The 12,681-nt window shown below is 38.0% G+C and overlaps 1 protein-coding gene across 1 annotated transcript; it reads right to left on the reverse strand.

Annotated features, from left to right (window-relative positions):
* Positions 1-443: 443 nt before the first annotated feature.
* LOC132762195 (serine protease inhibitor A3M-like) lies at positions 444-11,520 on the reverse strand. The gene is made up of 5 exons (XM_060755153.2): positions 11,345-11,520; positions 7,914-8,528; positions 5,662-5,932; positions 2,260-2,407; positions 444-701 (listed from the first exon to the last, which is right to left on the reverse strand). The coding sequence occupies exons 2-5, from the start codon at positions 8,506-8,508 to the stop codon at positions 504-506; spliced, it is 1,212 nt and encodes a 403-aa protein (XP_060611136.2). The 5' UTR covers positions 8,509-8,528; positions 11,345-11,520; the 3' UTR covers positions 444-503.
* Positions 11,521-12,681: the final 1,161 nt, after the last annotated feature.

The raw sequence follows: 12,681 nt of genomic DNA on the forward strand, positions 1-12,681 counted from the left end.
AGTGAAATGTTCTGAAATTTGGTGAGTTAAGAGTGGTAAATGTGTTCTACCATTGTAGTGAGTTTCACTCCAATAGCTGTAAAAATGAGAGAGAAAGGAGCCCCTGAATTTTCCCCAATTATGTGTATAAGGAGAAAAGATCATCAGCTGGTAGCACCCTCCATGGCCATCTAATCATACCCATCCAGGATTTTGGAGTGCCAGGTTTCAATAACAACCGCATGCAATGAAGTGTCAGAATATGTCCTGTGGAAGAAACATTGCTAATCTTTATTTTTATTATTGCAGGCCATAGTAAGATGCAGAACAGCTGGCACATAAAAATAATTCCATTCATAGGAAATGCTATGCTGTTACATAGGTGTTAGATGTTGTTTTAGATATTATTATTATTATATTATTATTATTATTATTATTATTATTATTATTATTTTATTTGTACCCCGCTAGCATCTCCCGCAGGACTCGATGCGGCTCACATAGGCCATATTCTGGGTGTGCACTTAGTTCTTCGTGGGGTTTACAACTCTCCCCAAAAACAAGATGGATTCGGTATTCTTATTAGCAATTAATAAAATGAAAGGGTGGTCAAAAGTAAATTGTAAATTCCACTGCCTACTCTTGAACACAATTTCAGCGACAGTGACAGCTGCAGCTTCGGTGCCGTTTTCATGGACATTCAGAAATGTGTTATGAATAGCCTGTAAGGAAAGCAAGCAAGATGAAGAAAATTATCAGATGATTATTTAAATCACTTTGAGGCTCCCTAGACACTAAAAGCTGATTCTACTGCCTGACATAATGTCACACCATACCAAACAAAGCTTCAAGTAATCTGAAAGCTGTCGTTTATAATGCTGTGGAATCCTCAGAGTTGTAGTTTGGGGAGGCATCAGTACTCTTGGGGAGAGAAGACAAAAGAGCTTGTAAAACTATAACTCTCAGGATTCCATTTCATTGAACCATGGCAGTTCAAGGGTGTCCAACTGAAGCAGTACACAGATTTAGGAGGTCCTGCCGGAGCAGAAACCAGCAAAGACCAAAAAGCAGGGTTCGCTAAGCCTGGCGAGACAATAAGCACCAATAAAAGTTTCCCTATTTTCCAATAAATCCAACCAGGATGAAGCAAGGCCACCAAAGTTTATTTACTATTCCAGCTGGAAAGAATGAAAACACAGTAATCTGCAAAGGAGCCGGAATACTCCTGAGCAGGGAATTAAAGAATTAAAGAATATAGAGAAAGTTTTTCCAAATTTCCTGCCCCTCCTCCCGAGCCAGCTTCACTGTGATTGGCTGTGATGTCAGCGAATTGGGAAGAGCAGCTGGAGGCTGATGCGGCTCATCCAAAAGGAGCCCGAGCACTGCTTCAGCAGCTCAGCCAATAGTCTGTGATGAATCACGGCAGCAGAGAAAACAATAGAAAAGTGGCTTGATGATAGGATCCATGGTGAATCACTCCTTAAATATGATGAGCTCCTTAAACAGACATACTGCAGATAAAGAAATGATAGATGCTGAGAGCAGTTGAGGTGGAGGGGGGAATTAGATTGGAATAAAAGTGACTGCTACTGATGCTGGAAGGGTCGAAGATTCAAGGACTGATGAAATTGGTCGCTTAAAGTTGAGAGACTAATGGTCCCAGTCACGTAAAGTTGAGATAATTGAAATCAGGTTTAGAAAGGAGGGAAATGTTCCAGAGGAAACATGAAAGAAGAAATTCCATTTAAGGCAGCAGGCTGTCTGTGTCAGGTGAACTGTGATTGGTCGAAGGCTCTTTGGACAATGCTTTTGACATGATCCAATCATGAGACTGGGGACTAGGACGCAGAACAATGGCTTCAAACTATAAGAAAGGAGATTCCATCTGAACATTAGGAAGAACTTTCTGACTTTCAGAGCTGTTCAGCAGTGGACTCTCTGCCCCGGAGTGTGGTACAGACTCCTTCTTTGGAAGCTTTTAAGCCATCTGTCAGGGCCATCTGTCAGGGGTGTTTTGAATGTAATTTTCCTGCTTCTTGGCAACAGAGTTGGACTGGATGGCCCATGAGATCTCTTCAACTCTATGATTCTATGATGAGACTCATGGGGAAAGGGGGATTTAAATGACATGGTAACTCTTTGTGCCTTTCTTTGTAAAGCGCCCTTGCAAGCTGTTTGATAAAGTAGTTCACTATTTCACCCAAAATTTTGTGCTTAGAGTTTTTTTCAATACAAGTTCCATTGGCCATTTCTCATAGCATGATGAAAGAGGAAAATTACCTTTGAAACCTTAAGGTTATGTTGCCCCGTAATTCCACTTAGGTCTGCATGATCCGTGAATACTTCAGTAATTCCCAATTGACTTAATAGGTCTTTTACATCATACTCAGCAGATATTGAAAACCTTGGAAGAGAGAGTTGTATTCTCCTGTTGAAAGAAGAATCAGAGTAAGGTGTCCATATAAACTAAGCATGGGCAACTGCAGCTCCCCATTTGCTTTTGTTCAACACCTTTAAAATGTGGTAGTTGTTATGTGTCTTCAAGTAATTTCCAACTCATGGCAACCTTAAGATCAATTTGTCTTCGCTTGTAAAACTTTTATTGATGTTGGCATATGTACTAGTTTGTACCCAGAGAAAAGAAAACATTATTACACCATTACAAAATATCCTCCATACTTTCTTGCATGATGTTGTTGCAAACTTATTTTTTAAAATCTCTCTTAAAAATCAGAAGGTCATGCTGGTGTCTAATTGTGATATGATAAATCCACCTACAGTGTTTTACATGTGTCCAGCATGAGTTGAAAATGGGCAAAGAACTGCTTCTTGGATTCTGGATTGTGATTAGTGGGAGACAATATTTTTCTGCTTTAAGGTGTAAGATTTAAATCTATTCTTGTTAGCCTGATCATCTAAATCTTGACAATGGCTGACTCCCCATAATTTATATTACCTGATGAATTCTGTCATTTGTGTTATGCTAGAAATGCTGTCACTGCAATAGTACATGCAGGAGGTCAACAATCAGATGTCATGGTTACATGCAACTCCAGATCTTGAGAACATTCTCTTAAACGACAAGCAAGATCTATCCATGTTCTGTATTGATCACTAAACCTCATGCACATTTTGACTTTGGCAGCTCTTAGCTTCTATATAATACTGATGCAAGAATTAAACTTTTTCTATCTTGACAAGTACTTTGAGTAAGTTGGTTTGAAAGTAGAACTGGAACATGGTGCATTCTTTGGTCAGTGTTACTGTTTGTTGTCTGTTTGACTCCCTGCTCAGTTTCAGGGACGATCTCAATTTTGTATCTCATCTGAGAGGATACAGTAGATAAGGCTATAAAGGATCATCAAGTCCTGTGTAAACTGCTCTATACACTTAGGTCCTCTAGGAGAGATTTACTCCAACCAGCCACAACCAGTCTGGTAACTGTCACCCAGAGGACATTCTTATTGGTTTCTCCTAGACTGTGGAATAACCTGCCAGAAGAACTCTTACAGCTAAATGAGCTGCCAGAAATTAAAACAATTAAAGAACAATCTCTTCCCACAGACCTAAACAGTTTATTTTAAATTTACATTCTATTTGTACTATTTTTAAACTTTGTACTATGCATTTTATGGTAATATGATTTAAGTGTATTGTACTTTACCTCAAGCCATGAGTCGAGCTGAGAAACAAATACTATTTATATTGTTATTATTGTTATTGTTGTTGTTGTTGCAGATTGACTATAACACTCCTCTTTTATGAATATATAATCTTGTAAGTTATTGGCTATATTTAAAAATGGAGAGAAGAGGAAGACTACAGCTATGAATTGAGTCAAGAGCATTATTCTTGAACTCAGAATTGTATATTTGCCTTTCTATTCCACTCTACACTGAAAACTTCCATGGTGCTAGAGAAGTCTTGAAACTAATGGATTCTCTTTCAGCCTGTGAAAGAGGGTAAAAATTGGAATGCACACAATTCAAACCCATTTTAGCAAGTATATGGGATTGAGAGATCGTGACTAGACTTGTGCAAAATTTTGGAAGCTCTGTAAATCACATTAAAATATATTAAATCTGTACTTCCGAAGTGATATCCAATACGTGGGTGTGGCCTGTGCCTAAAACTTAAGAATAAAAACTTACCCAATCCTTTCTTCTTTTAATGTTGTAATGCTCAGAAGCTTCCCAAAGTAAGGTTCATGTTCATGGCAAGTAGCCAAAAAGGCTCCCATTTCTCTTTAAATTAATGGCTTCTCGCCATTAGGAGAGGGAAAACAGGGAGCAGAGTTCACTGGAAAAAATACTGAGAAAGTACAGAACTCTGGGAAATGTAGTTTGAGAAGGCAAGAAGCCCTATGCCAGAGAATTCAAAAGGTCCTAAACTACATTTCCCAGAATTCTGCTCACATTGGAAAGCCCTAATCAGGATAGGGGAGAGACATAGCGGCAGCCAGCCAGATTTCTAATAAATTGTTGAATCTGCAAAGAAGAGAACTGACTGATACTTATAGTAAGTAAATCTCTGTGCTGGGCTGGGAAGAAATTCCTAAATGGATGTCCCTTGGAGATTCTTTCCAACTCAATAGGGGAAGCATATTAATTAGTTTAGAAGGGTTTTGATAGTGCCTTTCCACCTGGAAGAAGGGGATTGGATTAGATGGCGCTTGGGGGTCCCCTCCAATTCTAGTATTATTCTTATACTACATTTATACCTTGCCCTTCTCACCCCAGTGGGGGAATCAGGGCGGCTTACAATCCATGGCATACAATGCCGCATTACACATATAATAATAAACAGAACATATCAATTTAAACAATTAACATATCAATTCAAACATACAATAATAAACATGACATAATAATTTGAATATAAATACAATAAAAAGCTTAGAAGTAATTCAAATACAAATACAATAAAAACCTTAAAAGTAAACATACAATAATTCAAATATAAATACAAAAAAGCTTAAAAGTAAACATTCAATCCCAACCAAAAAAGGTATTTTATAAAAAATGTAGAATTGGTTAATATTGGTTTGTATTGGTTAATATGAGAGATTCAATGAAATAGTCATCATGGCTTTTTTTAAAATAAATAAATAAATCTATGAATATTTCTGAATAATTCCCTGTTATCTTGTGTCATTGTATAGAAAATTCAAGGAGATTGCTCTTGTAGGGTTTTTTTAAAAAATGTTGTTAATAAATTTTTTGAAAATTCCCGCAAAAAAACGTGATAAGTGAAACATTCTTAAATTTGGTGAGCCTACAGTGGTACATGTGTTCTACCATTGTAGTATGTTTCACTCAATAGCTGTAAAAATGATGGAGAAAGGATCCCCTGAAATTTCTCTAGTTGTGTAATTACTAAAATGAAAAAGTAATGAAATTTTGTTACTCCTGTTATAGTAACATAATTTTCACTAATGATATTTTAGAAACACTTTAGAAACAAAACACCAGTGCCCCTCAGTTTTGAAATGGCTTTTGAATGCCTGTTAACGTTCCATGCAGGAACTGGGAACTAGAACTGAATTTTCAGGCTGGTTCTACACTGCCATGTCAGGATAAACCCCTATAATGCCGTTGTATTACATGGCTCTATATGGGCAGTATAAATGCAGGATGAGTAGCAAGGATTTTCCAGTTCATTCAGTACAACACATTGCCTTACTGTGATTTCAGTGACTTTCCCCATTTTAACAGAACTTCTTTTCCCAGAGCGTTTTCCACCAGTTTCATTTTTCCGGGCTCAGGCAGAATGAATAGTGCTGAAATATCACCCTTGTATGGAAGGTGCAAGACCTTGCAGGATAGATCCTTGTCCTCGTAAATATCAAAGGGATGTTGTCTGTTCATCATAGGAACTTTCACTGTTGTTTGTTCATCCACAAAAAAGTTCCCTTCACGTGTACTCACATGGTTGAAAGGTACTTTCCAGTAAGCTTGCAGAGAGAAAGGCATGAGAATTGTGGTTTGTTTGGGTTTTTTTGTAACATCTCTTCAAATAAGTTGTACAAAGACATTTAGCCTAGATTAAAAACTCAAACCTTCAAGATTTGAAACGGAAGTTTTGAAATTATGGACAATTTCAACTTTCTCATCTGGACACAATAAGCAATCATGAGGACAATAGTGAAAAACATTGTAAAAAAATTTGAACTCTCCATCAGTTTCATCATAGGAAAATATATTATTATTATTATTATTATTATTATTATTATTAAAAATGTTTTCTTTCTTAGATATAAAATCCAATAGTATAAGAGAAGTGTTGATGATAGATAATAGTGGGACCAGATTCCCCCCCCCCCCCCCCCCCGGTCCCTTAAGTTCCAAAATCCTTAGATGCTTGAGTCTCATTACATAGAATGGTGTACTAAAATTGTGTCCCTATTTTAAAATGGCAAAATCAAGGTGGTAATCTCAAGGTTGGATTTCTGCAATCTGCTATTAATTGGACCACCTCTGTACAAAGATCAGATACTCCCATTGGTTCAAAATACAGCAACCAGACTAGTTACAGAAACATCTAAGACCAGCTATTACACAATCCCAATCCAGTTCAAATATCTGCATCACCCTTGCAGTTTTAACCTTTGTTTTTAACTTTTGTGGTATGTAATTTTACCTTGGCATTTTAATGATAATATTTTTAATTATCTTTTAACTTAATCAAGTTTTAATGTGTGTTAGTTCACTATAACAGGAGTTTTAGGATAGTGATTAGTGTCTACTTGAGTACATTTTTGTTTTTGTCTTTAATGTTGATACAGTCAGTGGACTAATCAATAAACTTGCGTAGGCACTTTGGTGCAAGCAGTGGGGATAATCTGGGAAGCTATGTGTCAGCAGAGCATAGGACAAAATGGAGGTAGTAATCCGTTGGCAGAGGAAGCTACCTTGCCAGCTTTCAAGCTGCTTGAAAACTTTAGTTCAGTTTTCTATAGGAATAGTTTGCTGTATCATGGCATCCCCAGTAAGTAGAGATAGCATTAATATATTATTCCAGTGTTCTCAAACTCTAACAAGAAAAATCCTGTCTTAGAAGAATTTGACTATTCAAAAGTCAAAAGTTGTTTTCTGCTTAAAAATAATATTTCTATGCAGAAGTATAAACTTTTAGGGTACATACTTTGAAAGTAGTTGTTATACTTCAGATATTTCTTTTTTGTGGCTGCCCCAATTTATGTTGAATTGGTTGAAACTCTATCAACCTCATCAGATGGGGTTGTTTTCTGCAGCATATGCCAGTGCAGCTTTCGTTTAGAGCAAAAAAAGCATATGCCACTGCAGTGGTACTGTACTGGCAACTATGATGGCTAAGCCGGGTAGCGGAAGCTCCCCCCAGTGGGATGGGGTTTAGGGTAAATGAGCCGATGTGGGTTGTGGGGCGATGGGTTCCCCACACCACCACCACCCTGACGGTGGCGATTCCATAGCTATTCTGGAGGCCAATATTATGAGGTCCTATGAGATATTCATTTAAAAATCATAGGAAAATGTGCTGCGCAGGATGTCCTGCATAACCATATTTTTATGATAGAACCAATTTGTAATCCAGGAACAAAAATTACAGAGAGTTATGCATAAGTATTTGTAAGTAAAGCTACTTGCTTGGGCTCTATAAGGAAAACTGGAGATTTCTCTCTGTTAGACCTTGTGGGTGAATTGGTGGCTTAGTGGGTGGATATATATGAGTTGCTGTTCAGCTTTTTGTCTAGACAAATTTATTACTCTATTTGAGAGATTCCAGTAGTGTCTCACAAATTCCTCATCACATCCCAAGGGCTCCTCTCTCTATATCGGAATGATGTACACTGTGGAAGCAGAGTGATCTCTCTATGTCATTTGGTGAGGTCAGTTGTCTCCTTCAGATTTAATAACATAGTTTTAAAACACAATGATATGGTAAATTTGTCTTACCTTTCATGAAAATATAGTTGACAATGACTGAAACTACCGTTGAATCAAAACCCTTGACTACATCGTTCAATTTTCCATTGGTTTTTTGGTTGATGTAGTCATTGATCTGCTTTTCTGCTTTTGCGGGGTGACTAAAATCAGCAGGGAGTACATCTGCTTGATAAAAATGTTTGGCGTTCTCTACGAACTCCTGCAGGAGTTCAAACTGATTGTTTATAAAAATGGCATTTCCAATGCTTAGTTCTCTTTCTGCCGTAGGATTGTTTAATGTTTGAAGGAGATTGAGAAAATCTTTGTGTACTTCTTTCTCACTGATCTCTGCTCGGTTAAAGCCAAGTTCTGATAAAAGCTGATTCAAAGTGGTGGTTTTAGCCCCCAATGACAGCAAGGCAAAAGCAGTGGAGATGCTCAAAGGAGAAAATAACAGGTTCTTGTTAGACACTTGTGAAGTAAGTTTGTGGTACAATTTGAAGGCAAAATCCGCATTGCCTGGGGCTATTTTCATTACGGGTGAAGTTGTGAGAGATTCTTGGTTAGCACTTTTGGTAAGAGCAAAGAGCAGGGCAAATGTCACCCATAAACTGAAAGTAGGCATCTTTCTCCTCTGGAAGAAATCTGTAATAGACAAAAAACAGTACAGTCATTAGTGGGTTAAACCCTTGTGCTGATGACAGGAATGAAGACTAACACATAGTGGGTTCGAATCCGGGGAGAGTGCAGATGAGCTCCCTCTGTCGGCTCCAGCTCCTCATGCGGGGACATGAGAGAAGCCTTCTACAAGGAAGGTAAAAGATCAAAACATCCAGGCGTCCCCTGGGCAACGTCCTTGCAGACAGACAATTCTCTCACACCAGAAGTTTCTCAAGTTGCTTCTGACACGAAAAAAATTATAAAATTCAGTGAGTTAATGAAATACTCCATCTGTGTTAATGTTAACTGGGGCCCCTTTCAGAGAGAGGTCAACCCTCCTGTTCAAGGAGCTCCACTGGCTGCCGTTTATTTTCCGAGCCCAATTTAAGGTGCAGGTGCTTACCTACAAAGCCCTGAATGGTTTGGGACCATCCTACCTGCGTGACCGCATCTCCATCTACGAACCCACGTGTTCACTTTGGTCATCTGGAGAGGCCTTGCTTGTGATCCCACCTGCGTCGCAAGCACGCCTGGTGAGGACACAAGACAGGGCCTTTTCCATGGTGGCCCCCCGACTCTGGAACACCCTCCCCAAAGATCTTAGACAGGCCCCTATGTTGGCAGTCTTCAGAAAGAACTTGAAGACCTGGCTGTTCCGATGTGCCTTTCCAGATTAGGAAATCTCCAATACCAAGTCCCACAAGCACTTTACTAGTATTAAGATCGTTGCACGCCGCACACTGCACTTGCCCTATAATGCCTTATATACCACCTGTCACATCAGCACTTTTAATCCTGTACCCCATTACTCTGGACCGGCCCAGTTATTGTGTTTTTGTGTATTGTTTATTGCCTGTTTTGTATTGTATATTGTGTGTTGAGGCCTTGGCCTTTGTAAGCCGCATTGAGTCCTTCGGGAGATGCTAGTGGGGTACAAATAAAGTTTAATAATAATAATAATAATAATAAAAGCTACAAGGTAAAAGTTTCCCTTTGACATTAAGTCAGTCATGTCCAACTCCAGGGGGTGGTGCTCATCTCCATTTCTAAGTCAAAGAGCCAGTGTTGTCAGTAGACACCTCGACAGTCATGTGGCCAACATGGGCAAACCTTCTACCCTTTCACACTCCATCAGAGAAGGGGATGGTTCTATTTTTTTTATAACTGTCAATACTGGTCTTCAAAAAGAAACAACCCCCTTTGCTGAATAGAAAGCAAAAGGCATTTTTGAATGCCTCGAGAAGAATATGGAAGTGGCAGTAATTAGCGGCTGGGACCTGAGGGTTGCATTGGCACATTTCTTTCTCCACAAAAGGACCTTTGACTTATCTCAAGGCCATATCAAAATGTATAATTTTCTCCCCTAGCCATGTCCTCAATTTATAAATGAGGTCAATTTGGACAGGGGCATTTACGATAGTTAAAAATTATTTATTATTTATTTACAGCATTTTTATCCCACCCTTTTCAGCCCAAACATGACTCAGGGCGACGTACAAATTGGCAACAATTAGATGCCACAACATACATACACACATACATACTAGGGCTGGGCGGTTTCATTTCGTTAATTCGTAATTCGTTAATAATTCGTTAATTTTTCCAATTACAAAACGATAACGAACCATTCTGGAGCAATTTTTTTTAAAAACGAATTTTTAAACACGTTTTGTAAATGCTTCGTATTTTGTTATTGTATTCGTTCCGTTATTGTTCTGAAGTCGTTTTGTTATTATTTCCGCATGTCTGGGGCAAGTTTTTTGTTTAATTAGTGAAAAAAATTATAATATCACACCAACAGTCAACAACAGAGGGAGAGGGAAGCTTCAGAAGTTTTTGGAGGTTTTTTAGCGTATTTCGCGGTCGCGTCCGCCATTAACGAATCGATTCGTTATTGTTTCGGAAATCGATTCGTTAATGTTTTGTAATTTTTTTCACATTTACGAAATTTCGTAAATATCGAACTTTTTAAAAGGAAAATTTTGTAATTATTTTAAATATCGAAACAAACCCCCCCCCCCCCAAATACAAATCGATTTTAGAAACAAATTTTTCCGTTGTTACCCAGGCCTAATACATACATCAGTTAAAAAAAATTAAATCACCTAATAAAATCCATATAAATACCATTAAAACGGTAATAATCAATATAAAGCATATCAAAACAAGGAAAATATTTTAATGCATATCACAACCAATTAAAACATAAACTATTCAAAACCATCAAAAATCTGCAGTAAGCTACTGAAGGCTCATTTCAGAATAAAAAGGCATATTTGTACTCTTTCAAATCTCACATACATGAAAAAAGTGATTCCTGTTGGAAAATGTGCCATGAACTGGCAATGAAAAAGACAATGATATGGTAGATTTTGATTTAGTCCATTTCTCCCCCACCCCGCTCCCCAAAAAGTGCAAAGACTCAAGAAAACAATGTGTTTTATCAATGTTAAACATTGTGGTGGGATGACAATACAGAACAAAGATTCAGGATTTGGTTTGTCTCTGATGAGTTGTTGCTTGGATATGCTGCTTTGAGTCCTATACTGAAGAAAAGGTGAAACTGAAATAATAATAGTGATACAGGAGGAAGAGTTGTCAGGCTTGACCATACTAGGTTGATCACACTCAAACAGGGTGATAGTCCGATTTTTCTCTCTTCCAGTCCTACACCACCTCTGGGGAGAAACCCCCACTCTGAATTAAGATTTTGTGAATTACATTCAAATCATTTTTCATGGGTAGTAGCAGAACAAAATAATGAACACACAGTTGATATCACAACAAAGTACTTTGCTCACCTTAATGGTATGTTTCTCTTGATTAAGCCAGACAGGGAGCTTCAACTCTGTTTGCAGAGAAATGGATGTTTATAGAAAGCAATCAAATTAAGAAAAGAAAAAGTATAGATCTGACACAGCTACATGCAGTAATAAAAACACATTGAGAGATTGTCTTTCTCACCAAGGAAGTGAATTTTTATAGGAAAAGGTCTGGAGTCCAGTTAGTCCAAACTTAATGGTCTGGAATAGTCCCTCTGAATGTTTACCAAATATCCAATAATATTCTGCAACATCATGCCATACCTTTACCATATTGCGTAAGTGACTTTTCCAGTGTGTGTGTGTGTGTGGGGGGGGGGGGGGCATGAACAGGAGTTGAATTGATTTAATAGGGGAAGTACTAAAGAAATCCTTTCAACACAAAATAATTGCTTGCTTGTCCTCAAAATTATTGCTTCCTTAAGACTAAAAAATTTAATGACTAGGACATGATGTTAAAATTCGACTGGAATTCAGTGCTTCTTAGTACTTTAAATAAATATTCAATTTGGTATTTGAAATGGATGGGTAGATGTTCAGGGGCAAAATGTGCTGGTTTTTAGGTGATCCGTGTGTTGCAAATGCTAAGTCTGTGCTTTTACAGAATTTCTAGGCGTAGAAATGACTTGTATGGAAAGATTACAAGGTCTGTTGATTTCTTTTGTTCATTCGGACCTGTGTCTTTTTCAGCTTCATTTTACTGATTTGCTTACTTACTTTATTTATACCCTGCCTTTCCTACCCCACAGGGGACTGAAAGTGGCTTACAAACTCTGGCAAAAATTCAATGCCATATCATAGAAACAAGAAACAGTTAAAACATATAAACAATTAAATACATAAAAACAGTAAAACAGATCAAAAACATAACAAAGTGACGAGTTTTGGTTTTCCATATCTTTTAATTTTCCCATGGTCATTATTCAAGCTGTTGAGGTTGATTCCGTATTACCCTAATTTCCAAACATCTGTATACAAAGCCAGGTCTTTAGCTTTCTCCTGAAGACCAAGAGGAATGGGGCCAGCTTGATGTCACTGGGGAGGGAGTTCCACAACAAGAGGTCAATATTGAGAAGCCCTGTGTAAACAGAAGTAGGGCAATCCCTTCTGTTGCGAAGGAGGATGGATCTTGTTTTTCTTATCTCACCTTTGCCACTGTTTATAAACTTATGTGGGGCTTAAGATAGTGATGGTGTGTGTTGCTGAGGCTTTGTTTATTTTAGAGTGGGGTTTATATGAGATAGAGATAATTTCCAGGACACCTGTTTGTGCCACTTTGGTACGTGCATCCCAGTGCTACAAAAGCGTCTTTGGCT

Source organism: Anolis sagrei, chromosome 1, assembly GCF_037176765.1.
Source record: "Anolis sagrei isolate rAnoSag1 chromosome 1, rAnoSag1.mat, whole genome shotgun sequence".
Lineage (NCBI taxonomy): Eukaryota > Metazoa > Chordata > Lepidosauria > Squamata > Dactyloidae > Anolis > Anolis sagrei.